The sequence below is a fragment of the Phacochoerus africanus genome, chromosome 9 (genome assembly GCF_016906955.1).
Source record: "Phacochoerus africanus isolate WHEZ1 chromosome 9, ROS_Pafr_v1, whole genome shotgun sequence".
Taxonomy (NCBI): Eukaryota; Metazoa; Chordata; class Mammalia; order Artiodactyla; family Suidae; genus Phacochoerus; species Phacochoerus africanus.
Window position 1 is genome coordinate 79887224 of NC_062552.1, and position 18490 is coordinate 79905713.

Sequence of the window (18490 nt, forward strand, 5' to 3'; positions counted from 1 at the left end):
CTTTTTTGGCGGTATCTTTGTCTGATTTTGGTTTTAGGTGATGGTGGCCTCATAGAATGTCTTTGGGAGTGTTCCTTCTTCTTCAACCTTTTGGAAAAGTTTATGGAGGATGGGTATAAGTTCCTTTTTGTAGGTTTGGTAGAATTAGCCTGTGAAGCCATCTGGTCCTGGACTTTTATTTGTAGGGAGTGTTTTTATGACATATTCAATTTCCTTTCTATTGATTGGTCTGTTCAGTTGATCTGTTTCATCTTGATTCAGTTTTGGCAGGCTGTAAGTCTCTAGAAAGTTGTCCATTTCTCTTGGGTTGTCAAATTTGTTGGCATACAATTGTTCATAGTATTCTCTCATGGTTTTTTGTATTTCTGCAGTATCTGCTGTGATTTCTCCTTTTTCATTTCTTATCTTGTTTATTTGGGTTTTTTCTCTCCTCTTCTTGGTGAGTCTGGCCAGAGGTTTGTCAATTTTGTTTACCTTTTCAAAGAACTGGCTCTTGGTTTTATGGATTTTTTTCTGTTGTTTTTTGAATCTCTATTTTATTGATCTCCTCTCTGATCTTTATGATTTCCTTCCTTCTTCTGACTTTAGGTTTTATTTGTTCTTTTTTCTAATTCATTTAGGTGACGGGTTGTCAATTTGAGATTTTTCTTCTTTTTTGAGGAAGGCCTGCACTGCCATGAACTTCTCTCTGAGCACTGCTTTTGTGGCATCTCATAGATTTTGATTGGTTGTGTCCTCATTGTCATTTGTCTCAAGGTATTTTTTAATTTCCTTCTTGATTTCCTCATTGACCCATTGGTTTTTTAGTAGCATGTTGTTTAGTCTCCATGTAGTTAGTTTTTTCTCATTTCTTTTCCTGTAGTTGATTTCTACTTTCATGTCATTGTGGTCAGAGAAGATACTTGAAATAATTTCTATACTTTTAAATTTTTTGAGGTTAGCGTTGTGCCCCAATATGTGATCAATTCTTGAGAATGTTCCATGTGCACTTGAGAAGAATGTATATTCTGATTTTTTTGAATATCCAGAGAATTCAATTAAGTCTAACTTTTCTATTGTGTCCTCTAGGATCTCTGTTGCCTTATTGATTTTCTGTCTAGAGGATATGTCCATTGATGTGAGTGAGGTGGTAAAGTCTCCTACTATGATTGTATTCCCATCAGTTTCTCCTTTTATGTCTATTAGTATTTGTTGGAGGTATCTGGGTGCTCCTCTATTAGGGGCATATATACTGACAATTGTAATATCCTCTTCTTGAGTGGATCCTTTTACCATGAAATAGTGTCCTTTGTCTGTCTTTATGGTCTTCATTTTAAAGTCAGTTTTGTCTGATATGAGGATTGCAATTCCTGCTTTCCTGTCTTGCCCATTGGCATGAAATATCTTTTCCCATCCCCTCACTTTCAATCTATATGTGTCCTTTGCCTGAAGGTGAGTCTCTTGTAGACAGCAGATTGTAGGCTTTTGGTTTTTAATCCAGTCTGCCACTCTGTGTCTTTTGATAGGAGCATTCAGTCCATTGACATTTAAGGTGATTATTGATAGATATGTATTTATTGCCATTTTAAGCCTTGTTTTCCAGTTGATTCAATGTTTATCTTTCCTTCCTTTTTTTTTGTTGGATGATTTAATTTATTTTATGCTTGAGTATTTTTCTTTTTAGTTTTTGTGAATGTAATGTTTGGTTTTGATTTGTGGTTGCCCTGTTTTTTAAGTATGTTAACCTCTTCCTGTATCTGCTTGCTTTAAGTCATATAGGCTTAAACACATTATTCAAATGAAAAAAATCTATATTTTCTTACTTTCCTTCCGCACATTCTATGATTTTGAAGTCTTTTTTTTTTTAACATCTTCATGTTTAGATCTGTATGCTGGCTTAATTAAGTGATTGCTTTCCAGTGGTTTCCTCCATCCTGTTTCTTCTTACTTTATTTATTTATTTATTTAGAGAAGCTCTTTCAGTATTTCCTTTAGAATGGGTTTAGTATTGCTGTTCTCTTTTAGCCTTTGTCTGTTGGAGAAATTCTTTATTTCCCTTTCTATTTTAAATGATATTCTTGCGGGATAGAGTATTCTAGGCTGCAATTTTTTTAACCTTTCAGAACTTTGAATATATCTTGCCACTCCCTTCTGGCCCATAGTGATTCTGTAGAGAAACCAGCTGATAGCCTAATGGAGGTTCTGTAATAATTAATGCTTTGGTTTTCTCTTGCTGCCTTTAGAATCCTCTCTTTATCTTTACCTTTTGCCATTTTTATTATACTGTGTCCTGGTGTGGTCCTATTTGGGTTCAACTTGTGTCGGGCCCTGTGTGCTTCCTGTATCTTGATATCAGTATCCTTTAGATTTGCAAAGTTTTCAGCCATAACTTCTTCAAATAGGTTTTCAATCCCCTTTTCTTTTTCTTCTCCTCTGGAATTGCTATCATGCGTAGATTGGCCCACTTTCTATTATCCCATAGATTTCTCATGTTGCTTTTGTGTTTTTTCAGTTGGTTTTCTGTCTGCTGTCCTGATTGGGTGATTTCCATTAATCTGTCTTCCAAGTCACTGATTCGTTTCTCTGCATTATTCCTTTTTGCTCTCTATTGCCTTTAGCTCAGTTTGTGTCTCTGCAAATGAATTTTCTAATTTCTCTATGTTCCTCCTTATATTTTCTAGTTCCTGTCTAGAGGGTTCTGCATTACTGTTCATATCCACTCTGAATTCCTTGATATTCAGCCTTAATTCCTTCAGTATTTTCACCATGTCCCTTTTGAACTCAGTGTCTGTCAGACTGCAGAGGTCTGTTTCATCGTTTGCCGCTTCATGTGAATTCTGTTCTTTTCACTGGGACTGGTTCCTGAGTTTCTTCACCTTGCTTATGGTTTTCTTTTTCTGTGAGTTTAGGGAAGCCACACTGTAGTTTTGGAGGGCTGCTTGTATGCAAGAGCTCCCCTTTGTATTTTGTGTGGGGGGGTTACTATTTACTTTTGGTGTGGGAAAACATTGAAATGTTTGTTGTTTCTTTGTTTGGTGTGAGCAGGCTGTTATCCCCAGGGTGCTGAGTGTGTCCAGGGAGAAGGAGGCAATGGATAGGGTTAGTAGTCAGTTTGGGGCTCTTAAGAGCAGCAAGGACCTGCAGGAAGGTGGTGCGGGCTCCTCCTAGCTGCAGGGCCCTGGGAAGTGGTAATGAGCCTAGGCAGATTTCCAAGGTGCCCGGAGCATGTGGCAGTGGCAGCAGCAGGGTGTGTGAGTTCCCAGGGGAGTGAGAGCCCCAACAGGTAGTGTTTGATTGCAGTGCCCTCCTCTGAGGGGATTGGAGCTGCAAGTGGTGCCTGTTCAGGGGCCCCTAGTGGTAGCAGGCCCTGCCGACCTCTGGAGTCAGTGATAACTGTGGTGGTTTGCCCTTGCTACCTGCAGACAGTTCAGGGAGCACCCTGTCTCACTTAGCCCACAGAGCAGGTGCTGCACAGGCTGCTCCTAGTTTCAGGATCCTGGGAAGTGACGGAGATGAAGTGTGTGGGCACTGTCCAGAGCATTTGGCAGTGGCAGCTACAGGGCTGGTGTGCTTCCAGGGGTGCGAGAGCAACAACAGGTGGTGTTTGGTCACAATAGCCCTCCTCGGTAGTACCCTTGAAGTGCGTGGGTCTGCAGGTGGTGCCTGTTCACGGGCCACTAGTGATGGCGGGCCACGCCCATTCTGGAGTCAGAGATAACTGCTGTGGTTTGCCCCCACCACCTGTAGACCCTACAAGAAGTACCTCATTCTGCTTAGCCCCCACAGGAGGTGCTGCACCAGCTGCTCCTAGTTGTAAGGTCTTTGAGTGGAGTGTGATCAAGCGTCTGGGTGCTGCCCAGAGCATTTGGCAGTGGGAGCTGCAGGGCAGGTGTGTTCCCAGGATGGTGAAAGCAACAACGTGTGGTGCTTGGTTGCAGTGCCCCCCCCTTTTTTTTTGCGGACCCCTGAGGTGACTGGGGCCGCTGGTGGAGCCCATTTACAGGTCCCCAGTGGTGCAGGCCACACCTCCCTCTGGCCTCCAAGAGGACTGCCCAGGTCCTTCTCTGACACTGCCTGTGGATCATGCAAGAGGCGCCACGTCGCACTTAGCCCAGTGGTGCCCTTAAGCCACACAAGAGGTTCCCGGCACCTGGAGCTTGTACAAGAAGCCCCTGTTCTCCTGTAGCCAGAGAAAATGACTTCTCCCTGCGCCCCCTGCAGCCTATGCCAGAGACACCCTGCCCTCTGAGAGCTCTAGCACGCATGCGCAGGAGATTCCTACAGCGGCCCCGCTCCTCCTCCTCTCACCCTCCCCAACAATGGCGCCTTGCTTCTCCTGTGGGTCCCCCTGCCATGGCGTTCCACTGCCCAGCCTGTAGATACCACTGCCTCACCCATGGCGCACTGCTCCTTAGCCCCTCAGGATGTCCCCACATAGCCAACCCCTGTCCTCTCCCTGGGACTGACCTCCGGAGCCTGAGTCTCAGCGCCCAGCCCCTGCCCAAGCATCTCAAGCTATAGTGTCTGGGCCAGTGGTGCAGATGATCTGTGCGGCTCTCACTCTGCTTGGTCCTCAGTCCAGCTGCTGTGCTTTCCTCAGTGGCTTCAAGTTCCTCCATCTCGGCTGATCTCCTGGTAGGTTAAATGGCTTCACTGGTGTGTGGGTTCCTTTTCTCCTTCACAGCTCCCTCTCTGGAATGCTAGTCCCGGCCTGATTCCTTTTCTTTCTCTCTCTTTCTCTTTTGTTCTACCCAGTTATGTCGAGGGTTTCTTGCCCTTTTTGGAGCTTTAAGTTCTCCTGCCAGTGTTCATTAGATGTTCCGTGTGAGTCATTTTACATGTAGATGTGTTTTTTTGGTGTATTTGTGGGAGAAGGTGAGTGCCACGTCTTACTCCTCCGCCCTCTTGATCTGCCTTCCCCCAGCTTATTTATTTTATGCATAGTAGTTTGTACCTCTTAATACCTTACACCTGTGTTGCCCTTCCTCCCTTCCCTGTCCCCACTGGTAACCACTAGTTTATTGTCCATGTATGTGAGCCTGCCTCTGTTTTGTTACATTCATTTGTTTTATTTTTTAGATTCTGCGTGTAAGTGATAATATACAGTATTTGTCTTTCTCTATCTAACTTATTTTAATAAGCATAATACCCTCCAGGTCCATCCAGGATGTTGCAAATGAGAAAATGTCATTTTTTTTTTTTTTAATGACGGAGTGGTATTCCATTGCATATATACATATATATATATAGCACATGCTTTTTATTCATTCATATGTTGATAAGCACTTCAGTTGCTTTCATATCTTATCTCTTTTAAATAATGATGCTGTGAACATTTGTCTTTTTTTTTTTTTGTCTTTTTGCCTTTTCTAGGGCAGCTCCCGCAGCATATGGAGGTTCCCAGGCTAGGGGTCGAATCGGAGCTGTAGCTGCTGGCCTATGCCAGAGCCACAGCAATAGGGGATCCGAGCCGTGTCTGCGACCTACACCACAGCTCAAGGCAACGCCGGATAGTTAACCCGCTGAGCAAGGCCAGGGATCGAACCTGCAACCTCATGGTTCCTAGTCAGATTCGTTAGCCACTGCGCCATGACCGGAACTCCCATTTGTCTTTTTGAATGAGTGTTTTCATTTTCTCCAGATAAATACCCAGGAGTAGAATTGGAGGATCTTATGGTAGCTCTAATTTTAGTTGTTTGGGACATATTCATACTGTTTCCCACAGTGGCTGCACCAGTTACATTCCCACTAACAATGTGTAAGGATTCCCATTTCTCCATATCTTTGCCAACATTTATTATATAAGGCCTTTTTATGATAGCCATGCTGACTGGTGTGAGATGAAATTTATTGTGGTTTTGATTGCATTTCTCTGAGTATTACTGATATTGAACATCTTTTCATGTGCCTATTGGCCAGCTATATATCTTTACTGGAAAAACATCTATTCACGTTTCTGCTCTTTTTTTTTTTTGTCTTTTTGTTGCTGCACCCGCAGCATATGGAAGTTCTCATGCTAGGGGTCTAATTGGAGCTGTAGCTGCTGGCCTACACCACAGCCACAGCAACGCAGGATCTGAGCCACATCTTCGACCTACACCACAGCTTATGGCAATGCCGGATCCTTAACCCACTGAGCGAGGCCAGGGATTGAACCCATGGTTCCTAATCGGATTCGTTTCCACTGTGTCACAACGAGAACTCCCTTTTTTTTTTTTTGCTCATTTTTAATCAAGTTGTTTGTTATTTGTTGAAGTTGTAGTTATATGGTTTTCAAATATACCATTCTGTAGTTTGTCTTTTCATTTTGTTAATTGATTCTTTTGCGTTGCTCTTTAAATCAAAGCTTTTGAGTTTCATGTAGTCCCATTTGCTTTTTAAATTTTTATTAAAGTATAATTGATTTACAGTGCTGTATCAATTTTTCTCTACAGCATAGTGACCCAGTTGTATATATATATGTGTGTGTGTGTATATATATATTAAAGAATATATATATATATATATATTCTTTTTCTCATACTATCTTCCATCATGTTCTATCCCAAGAGATTGGATATAGTTCCCTGTACTGTACAGTGGGACCTCATTGCTTATCTATGCTAAATGTAATAGTTTGCAACTACCAACCCCAAACTCCCCATCCATCCTACTTCCTCTTTCCTCCCCCTTTTCAACCACAAGCCTGTTATCTATGTCTGTGAGTCTGTTTCTGTTTTGTAAATTGTTCATATGTACCATATTCTAGATTCAATATGTCAGTGATATCATATGGTATTTGTCTTTCTCTTTCTTAACTCGTTTTTCTTAGTATGAGAACTTCTGGTTGCATCCATGTTGCTGCAAATGGCATTATTTTGCTCTTTTTTTTATGGCTGAATGGAATTCCATTGTATATAGGTCCCACATTTTCTTATACCATTCATCTGTTGATGGGCATTTAAATTGTTTCCATGTCTTGGCTGTTGTGAATGAACATAGCCTGCAGTGTTCATATTCTACAATGAACATGGTGGTACATGTATCTTTTTGAATTGTAATTTTGTCTGGACATATGCTCAGGAGTGGGATTGGTGGATCATATGGTAGTTCTACATTTAGTTTTCTGAGGAACCCCCATAATGTTTTCTATAGTGGTTGTGTCATTTTACATTCCCAGCAGCAATAAAGGAAGGTTGCCTTTCCTCCACACCTTTTCCACCGCTCCAGCATTTGTTATTTGTTGACTTGTTAATGATGGCCATTGTGACTGGTACCTCATTGTAGTTTTCATTTGAATTTCTTTAATAATTAGTGATGTTGAACATTGTTTAATGTGCCTGCTTGCCATCCATGTGTCTTCTCTGGAGAAGTGTCAATTTAGGTCCTCTGCCCATTTTTTGATTGGGTTCTTTTGTTGTTGTTGTTGAGTTGTATGAGTTGTTTGTATATTTTGGAGATTAGGCCTTGTAGTTGCATTGGTTGTAAAGATTTTCTCCAGTTCTATGGGTTGTCTTTTAATTTTTTAATGGTTTCCTTTGCTATGCAAAATATTTTGAGTTTAATTAGATCTCATTGGTTTATTTTAGTTTTTATTGTCATGATTCTAGAAGGTGGATCTAACAAGATGTTGCCGTGATTTACGTCAAAGAGTGTTTTGCCAGTGTTTTCTTCTAGGAGTTTTATGGTGTCTGGCCTTACATTTAGGTTTTTATGCATTTTGAGTTTACTTTTGTGTATGGTGTTAGAAAATGTTCTAATTTCTTTCTTGTGCCTGCAGCTGTCCAGTTTTCCTAGTACCAGTTATTGCTCCATTGTACATTCCTGCCTCCTTTGTATGTTCTTGCCTCCTTTGTAATAGATTAGTTAACCATGGGTGCTTGGGTTTATTTCTGGTCTTTCTATCCTGTAGATAAAGACTGTCCAGAGAGTGGGGATAGAGGGAACCTACCTTGGCATAATAAAGGCCATATATGACAAACCCACAGGTAACATCATTCTGAATGGTGAAAAATTGAAAGCATTTCCACTAAGATCAGGAACAAGACAAGGATGTCCACTCTCACCACGTTTATTCAACATAGTTTTGGAAGTTCTAGGCATGGCCGTCAGAGAAGGAAAAGAAGTAAAATGAATCCAGATTGGGAAGGAAGAAGTAAAACTGTCACTGTTTGCAGATGACATGATAGTATACCTAGAAAATCCTAAAGATGCCACCAGAAAACTGTTAGAGCTCATCAATGAATTTGGTAAAGTTGCAGGAAAAAAAAATTAATACACATAAATTGATTGCATTCCTACATAATAACAATAAAAGATCAGAAAGAGAAATTAGGGAAACCATCTCATTTACCATTGCATGAAATACAATAAGATACCTAGGAATATATGTACCTAAAGAGATCAAAGACCTGTCCTCTGAAAACTATAAGCTGCTGATGAAAGAAATCAAAGATAACACAAACAGATGGAAAGATATACCACACTCTTGGATTGGAAGTATCAATAGTGTCCAAATGACTGTACTACTCAAGACAATCTACAGAGTCAACACAATCCCTATCAAATTACCAAAGGCATTCTTCACAGAACTAGAACAAACTATTTTAAAATTTGTATGGAAACACAGAAGACACCAAATAGCCAAAGCAATATTGAAAAAGAAAAATGATATATCTGGACAAAACTTTCCTTGAAGAAGACATGTATCTGCATGCTCATTGCATCATTATTCACAATAGCCAAGACATTGACAGATAATAGGATTAGGAAGAAGTGGTATCTATACACAATGGAATACTACTCAGCCATAAAAAAGAAATAATGCCATTTGCAGCAATGTGGATGGAACTAGAGACTCTCATCCTGAGTGAAGTAAGTCAGGAAGAGAAAGACAAATACCATATGATATCTCTTCTATCTGGAATCTAATATAGGGCACAAATGAACCTTTCCACAGAAAAGAAAATCATGGACTTGGGGAATAGACTTGTGGTTGCCAAGAGAGAGGGGAAGGGAGTGGGATGGATGGGGTGCTTGGGGTTAATAGATGCAAACTATTGCCTTTGGAATGGGTTAGCAATGAGATCCTGCTGTGTGGCACTGAAACTATGTCTGGTCACTTATGATGGAGCGTGATAATGTGAGAAAAAAGAATGTATACATGTATGTGTAACTGGGTCACCATGCTGTACAGTAGAAAATTGATGGAAGACTGTAAACCATCTACAATGAAAAAAATAAAAATCATAAAAAATGAATAAATAAGTAAAAGAAAAAGGAAACTGGAGGAATCAAGCTCTTTGACCTCTGGCTGTACCACAAAGCTACAGTCATTAAAACAGTATGTTATTGTCACAAAAACAGAGGTATGGATCATGTAGCCCCAGTTGTTGATTTTTTTCCTTTTGTGGTTTGTGCTTTTGAGAAGGTATTATTATCATCATACTGTTGTGTTAACTGATAATGGATTATAACCTCAAAAATTCTGAATTACTGTGCTTTACACCAAAACTAATATAGTAGTTTAAATCCCCAAACGCCAATGAAAAAATACACCCCAAATTTGTTCTCTGTAGTATTGGCTGGTTTTTCCTCTTTTACTGTAAGTAAACTGCCTCCACCTCACTGCTCAATGAAAAGATGGAATCCATTGTAATCCATCTGGAGTAAACTGCCTCCCCCTCACTACATAATGAAAGGATGGAATCCACTGGAGCTGCTTGCATTGAAAAAAAGCAGATCTACTTATACCAGTCCGTATAAACCTATTCTTGATTTGTGGGTCTTTTTCATGGTTATGCTTCAAGATCATCTTCTGAAAGTGAGGAGAGTAGTGAGAATATATGGGTTTTATATAGAAATTTAACAGAAAAGAATATCTGGTTATGGTTATGACTAAGCAGATGGTGTTAAACTAATAACCCTTGTACCAAAAATAGCTGTAATATCTGGATAACATCTATAAAGCAACTATTTGAAGGCCCTAGAGAGCCATCAATAGAGAAAAGACTTTAGGCGTTACAATTGCAAGATGAAGGAACAAGGAGATGAGTTCCATACTCACCTTGGGTATTGTGGCCTGAGGACATGACAGTCCACTGGCTTGGGCAGGGGTATGTGGACATGGAGGCATGTGGGAAAGAGTAGGGGGAAGGAAGAATAAAGTCTCAGCAAAAAGCAGTAGTTTCACTGAACTGAGGAGATCATGGATTTGGTGTTTATGGCCAGCCACTAAAGCACCTGGGGTTTGGGAAACAAATTCTGGAGAAAGGAGGACCACAGTAAAGGAGGAGCAAAAGACGATATAGTCTCCTTGCAAGACATTTTTTTGGTTTCTAAGCCATTCATGTGCAAGATGAGATTTCAAGAAATCCAGCAGAATGCAGAACTGGGAGTCTAAAGAGCCAAGCAGAGGTTTCAGAGGTCAGGGTTTCCAAGAGTACAAGAGTAGGAAGTCAGGGGTCACTCAGTCAGGTGAAGGTGTGCTGAGAACAGCCCAGGCTTGCAGTTGAGATCTCAGAAAGGCCTTGTTCTTGAGTAAGGATCACATCCCAGATGTAGCAACAAATTGGCTCAGATTGTTTTTACAACACCTAAACCCAGTCCTTAGGTGAGAACAAAGTGATCTATGTTTACTTATCCTACTGCTAGAAGAAGCCTTAACATTTGTTGAGTTACCATACCATTTTTTTTTTTTTTTGGTCTTCTTAGCTATTTCTTGGGCTGCTCCCGCGGCATATGGAGGTTCCCAGGCTAGGGGTCGAACCAGAGCTGCAGCCACCGGCCTACGCCAGAGCCACAGCAACACGGGATCCGAGCCGCATCGGCAACCTACACCACAGCTCACGGCAACACCGGATCGTCAACCCACTGAGCAAGGGTAGGGGCTGAACCCGCAACTTCATGGTTCCCATTCGGATTCGTTAACCACTGTGCAACGACGGGAACTCCTACCATACCATTTTATGTACAATGTTAAAAATAAAATGATCAGCATTTAATTTTAAAAATGAAGCATATCAAGAAACAGGACAAATGAGCAAGAACCATGAGAACAAATCAACAGTAGACACATGCTCCTAGGTGACTGAAATTTGATCAATACCAGGATGAACAATTTTCTGAAGAAAATTTTTTTTACCCTGAAAATAATTTAAATACAATTTTTATAAATATCTGCAAATAAATACAATTTTGGATTCACTCATGAGCCTTTTTAAAAATAGATTTCAGTGGCGTATAATTGACTTAACAAAGTTGTGTTTCAGTTGTATGGCAAAGTAAATCAGTTATACATATACATATATGTATTTCTTTTCAGATTCTTTTATCATATATGTTATTACACTGTATTAAGTAGACTACCCAGTTTCATGCAGTAGGTCTTTGTTATCTATCACATACATGGTCGTTTGTATATGTCCCTCCCAACCCCCTAATTTATCCTCCCTTCCACATTTTCCCTATGGTAACCATAAATTTGGTTTCAAAACCTTTGAGTCTGTTTTTGTTCTGTAAGTTCTTTTGTATAATTTTAAATTAGATTCCACATATTAGTGGTCTCATGTGCTACTTGTCTTTCTCTGTCAGACTTACTTCACTTAGTATGATAATTCCTAGGTCCATCCATGTTGCTGCAAATGGCATTGTTTCATTATATTTTTATGCCTGAGAAATACTCCATTGTTTATATGAACCACATCTTCTTTATCTAATTCTCTGTTGATGGACATCTAGGTTGCTTTCATGTCTTGTCTATTGAAACTAGTGCTGCAGTGAACATTGAAGTGCATGTATCTTTTCAGATGATGGTTTTCTCCTGATAGATGCCCAGTGTGGGATTGCTGGATCATATGGTAGTTCTATATGTAGGTTTTCAGGGAAACTTCTTACTGTTTTCCGTAGTGGTTTCACCAGCTCGTATTCCCACCACAGTGTAGGAGGGTTCTCCTTTTTCCATATTCTGTCCAGCATTGATTTTTTAAATAGACTTTAAAATTGTACTTTGTTTTTATTAGAGTGTGGTTTATTTACAATGTTGTGTCAGTTTTCTGATGTACAGCATAGTGACCCATTCAGTTTTGAAGATTGCCATTCTGACTGGTGTGAGGTGATAACCCCTGCTGCAAAGGAAGCAACAGACAAGAAATTACTCACCAAAATATACAAACATCTCAACAGATTTTTTTTTTGTTTGTTTCAGCTACACCTGTGGCATATGAAAGTTCCTAGGCCACGGATGGAGTCTGAGCCACAACAGTGATCTACACCGCAGCTGTGGCAACACCAGGTTCTTAACTCACTGTGCCAGGAAAGATTGAACCAGCACCCCAATAGAAACAACACTGGGTCATTAACCTGTGCCACAGTGGGAACTCCCCATACAGCTTTATACAAAAACAAACAAACAAAAAAACCCCACGCAGCCTAATTAAAAAATGGTCAGGAGTTCCCATTGTGGTGCAGCAGAAAAGAATCTGATTAGTAACCATGAGATTGCTGGTTTGCTCCCTGGCCTTGCACAGTGGGTTAAGGATCTGGCATTGCCGTGAGCTGTGGTGTAGGTTGCAGATGCAACTTGGATCCTGTGTTGCTGTGGCTGTGGGGTAGGCCGGCAGCTGTAGCTCTGATTTGATCCCTAGCCTGAGAACCTCAATATGCCACAGGTGCAACCCTAAAAAGCAAAAAAAAAAAAAAAAGGGTCAGAAAGTCTATACAGACATTTCTCTAAAGAAGACAGACAGATGGCCAAAAACACATGAAAAGATGCTCAACATAACTAATTATTAGAGATTCGAATCAAGAGCCTTTTAATAAATACTTTTTATAGTAAAAAAATTTTTTTTGGGGGGGCTTTTTAAGGCTGCATCCATGTCACACGGAAGTTCCCAGTCTAGGGGTCTAATCAGAGCTGTAGCTGCCAGCCTAGACCACAGACACAGCATTTCAGGATCTGAGCCAACTCTGCATCCTATAGCACAGCTCATGGCAACACTGGATTCTTAACCCACTTAGCAGGCCAGGGATCAAATCCCTGTCGTCATGGATACTGCTGGTTCCATTACTGCTGAGCCATGACAGGAATTCCTATAGTCTGATAAATTTCTGCAGGGCCTTCTTCATATCTTTGTTCCTGAGACTGTATATCACAGGATTAAGAAGTGGGGTCACAACGGAATAAAACAGAGTCACAATTTTCTGTGTTGGAGCATCATGCTCAGGGTTTGGGCTCCCATACATGACCAGTACAGAGCCAGAGAACAGTGAAACCACAGCCAGATGAGAGCCACAGGTGGAGAAAGCCTTTCTTCGTCCAGCTGCTGAAGGGAGTTTGAATACAGCTCTAAGGACCAGAGCATAAGACCCCATAATTAAGGTAAAGAGAATGATCATAGGCACAGGACTTAATGTAGAGAAGAGAAGCTCTATCACAGGAGCTTTTTTGCAAGTGAGTGCGAGAAGAGGACTTGGGTCACATAGGAAGTGGTCAATGATCCTGGATCCACAGAAGGACATTTGGGAGACGATGATGATGGGAATCAAGAACCAGAGGAAACCAAGTACCCAGCAGCTGACCACAAGATTGGTGCAGAGACGTGCAGTCATGAGAGTGGGGTACTGTAGAGGCCGGCAGATGGCAAGGTATCGATCAAATGCCATAATCGCCAAGAAAAAGCATTCTGTAGAACCCAAGGAGAAGAAAAAGTAGAACTGGAGAAAGCATCCAGAGAAGGAGATGACCTTGTTGTCAGAGAGGAGGTTGGCCAGCATGTTAGGGACAGTGGAGGTGACATAGGAGATCTCGAGGAAGGAGAAGTTGGCGAGCAGGATGTACATGGGGGTGTGGAGTCTCTGATCCCGGCACACAGCACAGATGATAGAACCATTGCCCATGAGGGTCAGGAGGTAGACCCCAGCGAAGAGCAGAAAGAGGAGGATCTGTCCGTGCCTGGAGCAAGGGAAGCCCAGGAGGATGAAGCCGGTGATGGTGCTGGAGTTGCTGGGGGTGTTGGAGATGTTCATGTGTCTGGGAGCTGTGAAAGGACCGGCAAATATCAAATGAGTGTGCACAGGCATATGGGAACCCAGAGTTGTATTTAAACCCTCTTGGGAAACTACATAGGGACTTAGTTATCAATAGCTATTTTTTTTCTTGAAAACTCCAATATGACCTGGGTTGACTGTATTCTCAATAACATTTTCATATATCAATAGCTATTTTTTTTCTTTCAAATTGAAATATTGACCTAGGTTGACTGTATTCTCAATAGCTTTTTCATCATGGTCTCAAGAAAATTTATGGTCAGTATTTAATAGTCCTTCAAAAAATATTGTAGTGTAGTTTGAAGATTCTATTAGACTTAATGGATTATATCCACATAAATGTATTCCATTTAATGGATCATGTACTCCTATCTATTTATCTATCTTTCTATCTACCAGTGTACCTGTCTATTGCCACAAAATGGAATTTCTTACAATTTGAGAGGGGATGACATCATTGCATTTGTGACAGAATCTGAACAATATATATAGCCATGTAACATGAATTCATAGAACTTTTTGAATTACTTCTTTATGTGTGTTTGGAACCTGGTCTGACTTCAAACTAAGTGATTACCTTATTAATTTAATAATATTATACACCAATTCTCTATGAGAGAATCAGATGCACCTACAGGGAGTTAGCCTTAGTTTCTATTGTGTTAAACAGCAGTCTTAGCCATTGAGTAGATCCAAGATGAATGAATTATTGATGGGCACTGTTAAAGCAGGTCTGTGCTTAGCTGGAAAGGGTATATGAATTTTCACAGTCTACAGCTGTAATTCTATTCCAGTGCAATGAACTATGGATATCATTGATAATGTGGAATTCTAAATAGCAGGAGATGGAAAACTAAAAGTTTGCTGAATCCTCCAGTAACTATTTGGCAGCATTGAAGGCAGAGTGACCTTTGGAGGTTGGGTGTCTGCAAAATGCCTTCTTTTTATTCAGAACGAGTTAGATTACCTTTGTTAAACACTCATGTATATGTTGACCTTGGAATCAATAAGAACCCTGTAAGGAAATGTATAAATGAGCAACATAAAGTAAGTCTGTGTTCCTTACTTGCTCTTTTATGTAAAGTCCTATTTCCCTTTTTGAAGTTTGGCACAGGGATCCAGGGAGTCTAATAATTCCTTGCTAGGAATATTGAAGTTCTGAGAAGCTGAAGTTCAGATCAAGTTCTCATCAAGAGCTAAAAGTGACAGGGACAATTGATACGCCTTTCAAGTGTAAGTGGGAGTGCTTAGAGTGGTGTTTTGGAGGAGGAATACAGCTGTGTTGGTTGGAGTAGGGAGGAGACATTGGGAGTGGTTATTACATAATACATGTTCCTGTAAAGCCATCTCTGGGTCATTTTAAACTGTAGATCGCCTGATTCCCATTGCACGAGGGATTCTGGTGCCCGGTCAATCTCCATAAATCTGCCTGACTGTCTTTTAAAGTATGTAACAGAAATAGGGTTTAGTGGACTCCGTTCTTGGTGGGAGGAGAGTGGCTTAGGTTGTTGTGCCTGCACCATGAACTTACATTTCCTAAAGTCCTTTTCTCTTCTGCTTTGAAAGTCACTTTTCTAAGGGTGCAGTATATTTCTGAGACCACATATTTACCTTTTAAAAAGAGAAATTCCCGTTGTGGCTCAGTGGGATAGGAACCCGACTAGTATCCGTGAGGATGTGGGTTCGATCCTTGGACTTGCTCGGTGGGTTGAAGATCTGGCATTGCTACAATTTGTATTGCAGGTCTAGATGCTGCTTAGTTTTGGCATTGCTCTGGCATGGCCCAGGAGCTGCAGCTCTGATTCCACTCCTGGGCTAGGCACTTCCCTATGTCACAGATGGGGCCCTAAAAGGACCAGAAATTAAAAAAAAAAATGAGGCGTTGAAAGCAGGCAATAGAAGAGTGTAACATTTTAAAAAAGTCACTCTGTACCGTTTTCCCTCATAATAAATGACATTTAGATTTTATCCCTTTCTAAAGCATTCCGGACCTTAGTAGTGTGTTTTCAAAGTTATGTTGCAGTCACATGTCTCTATTGATTGGTAATGATAAAAAGAGGACAGAAAGCAATAATTGTGTTGTGTGTAAAGGTCCTTCATGATTCTGACAGTAATGAAGTCTCTAAGTCTAGTACCAATTCAAAGAAAGGTATTTATTATGCTCAACTAAGAACAATTGTTACTAATCATGATTTAGTATCTCTGACTCGATATGTGGCGTTGGTATTCCTGAAAGTTCATTTTAGGCGTAAGCATCTGTTCAACAATGTAATAAATGACCCCTTGAATGAAAGTTTAAGAACTCTTTTTTTGGGGGGGTGGCTGGAATTTATTTCAGTGTAGTATTTCCTCCCTACTCTAACCTCAGATGTAATTTGTCAGCAATTTCTGTTAGTTTTTCTCCAAAATAAATTCTGATGTCCAATATTCTCTCCCTCAAGTCATCACCTTTTCTTGGCTGGGCCACTGTGATGCTGTCCTAACTGGCTCCTGATTTGACCCTTGCTTCTCTTCAACCTGTTTCCCAGGCCATGGCCAGGGTGACTCTTTAAAAAAGGATATCAGATCAACCCTTTTCTTTCCCATAAACTTCAATTAGCTTCCCAGTACACTGAGAATATAATTACATCTTCAATCTACACTGTAGATTTGACCACTCTTAACATCTTCAACCTCATCTTGTGATTGTATTAATCAGTCACACTGATCTTCTCTCACTCTGTCTCACATAAGCACACAAACAGAAACTCTCCTGTGCAATGGATGATGAAATTTGAATTTCATGTGACTTTCATGTGTCACAGAATGTTAGTCACCTATTGATTTTTAAATTAAGGATTCTTAGCTCACTGGCTATAGAAAAGCAGGCAGCAAGGCCAGATTTGGCCCAATGGCTATAATTTCCTGATCCTATATAGGTCTGTGCCTAGACAGGGACAGGAAAACAAAGACCATTTATTTTATTGTGGAACAATGGAAGCTCCATGATCTAGCAAGTGTCTTTGTTAGGCAGGGAGGAGCCCTCTGTTTTTCTCCTGTGCTAAGAGATCTATTGGACCAGCTTTCAGCTTACCTAGAAAAATGAATTCTCCAAAATACTATGTTTTGCCTCTCTCTGTGTCTAAACCCGCATACACAGAAACACAGTTACAACCATACATGCACACTTACTCTTCTCCAAATAAAACCTTAGTAACATAACATTGATTTTCTTTTAGTTTCTAGACACAGCGAAGTGGGTTCCTGACTCAAGGTCTTTGTTCTTGTTGTCCTTCATGGTCACTCTTTATTCCTAGTTCTCAGCAGAATATGAAGAAGATGATATGTACTTTGTCAATTCTTAAAAGAAATGATTGTCTACACTGTCACCAACATAGAGAACATACACAGATGATATGGCAGTATATTCAGATTACTTCATTTGAACTTCAAAAATCCTGCGAGATGAAACTTTAGGAAGTGGATTTTACAAGAAAAGGCTCCAAGTGATCTGAGTCTTTGAGAGTGCTGGCTCAGACTTGAGAGGAATCTATTCAAAGGAAGTAATGGAGCTGAATGTTCTGGGCAAAAGGAAAAGCCCCACACCAGGTGGTTTACTCTGAGTGCCAAAGGTAATCATGGTCCCACAGGTGTGGATGTTAAAATAGCAGAGAGGGAGGATGGGATGGAAATTCTAGGTTCAGTATCAAGACAAAGTTGCATAGTGGCTCTATGGAGTCTTCTAATGTCTATAAGCTTCATTTTCTTTATATGAAATGGGAGTAGTCTTTTTTTTTTTTTTTTGGTCTTTTTAGGGCTGCACCAGTGGCATATGTAGGTTCTCAGGTTAGGGATCTAATCGGAACTGTAGTCACTTGCCTACACCACAGCCGGCCTATGCCACAGCCACAGTACACCAGATCCAAGCCACTGTCTGTGACCTACCCCACAGCTCATGGCAACGCTGGATCCTTAACCCACTGAGTGAGGCCAGCGATCAAACCTGCATCCTTATGGATACTAGTCAGATTTGTTTCTGCTGAGCCATGGCGGGAACTCCCAGGGAGTAGCCTCTTAAGATTTTTAACCATTTTCATTATAACCTGTTTCCTTCTAAGTATACTGCAAGTATACTTGATATCAGGACTTCATAGATCTAGAGGTTATATTGTATTTTACCTCTAGTTCTCAGGTGAGAACATCAGTTAGATAGTTTATCACTTCTACATGAAGCCAAAAGATGCAAGCCAGTTCCCTTTCAGGGCATTTCTACTTTAGAGAGTCTGAAAAAGCTTCCCTAGAAAACACTAAGGGTGTGAAAAAGGATTCTCTCTGTGTCATCAGCATTTCATGCTTGACCTAACTAAATTGACTGTGAATGAAAAAAAAAAAGAGCTATTTCTAACAAGATCATATTGTTTGTTACTTACCTTTTTTTTTTATTTTTGGCCATACCTGCATCATTTGGAATTTTTAGGACCAGGGATTGAACCTGCACCTCAGGAGT

The 18490-nt window shown here is 40.6% G+C and overlaps 1 protein-coding gene across 1 annotated transcript; it reads right to left on the reverse strand.

Annotated features, from left to right (window-relative positions):
- Positions 1 to 5716: 5716 nt before the first annotated feature.
- On the reverse strand, positions 5717 to 13983 carry LOC125135995 (olfactory receptor 11G2-like). The gene is made up of 2 exons (XM_047796584.1): positions 13064 to 13983; positions 5717 to 5735 (listed from the first exon to the last, which is right to left on the reverse strand). The coding sequence occupies exons 1-2, from the start codon at positions 13981 to 13983 to the stop codon at positions 5717 to 5719; spliced, it is 939 nt and encodes a 312-aa protein (XP_047652540.1).
- Between the last annotated feature and the right edge of the window lie 4507 nt (positions 13984 to 18490).

Bases quoted from the DNA above. Each gene is read 5' to 3' on its own strand.
- LOC125135995 (XM_047796584.1), bottom strand. From the start codon at position 13,983: ATGAACATCTCCAACACCCCCAGCAACTCCAGCACCATCACCGGCTTC.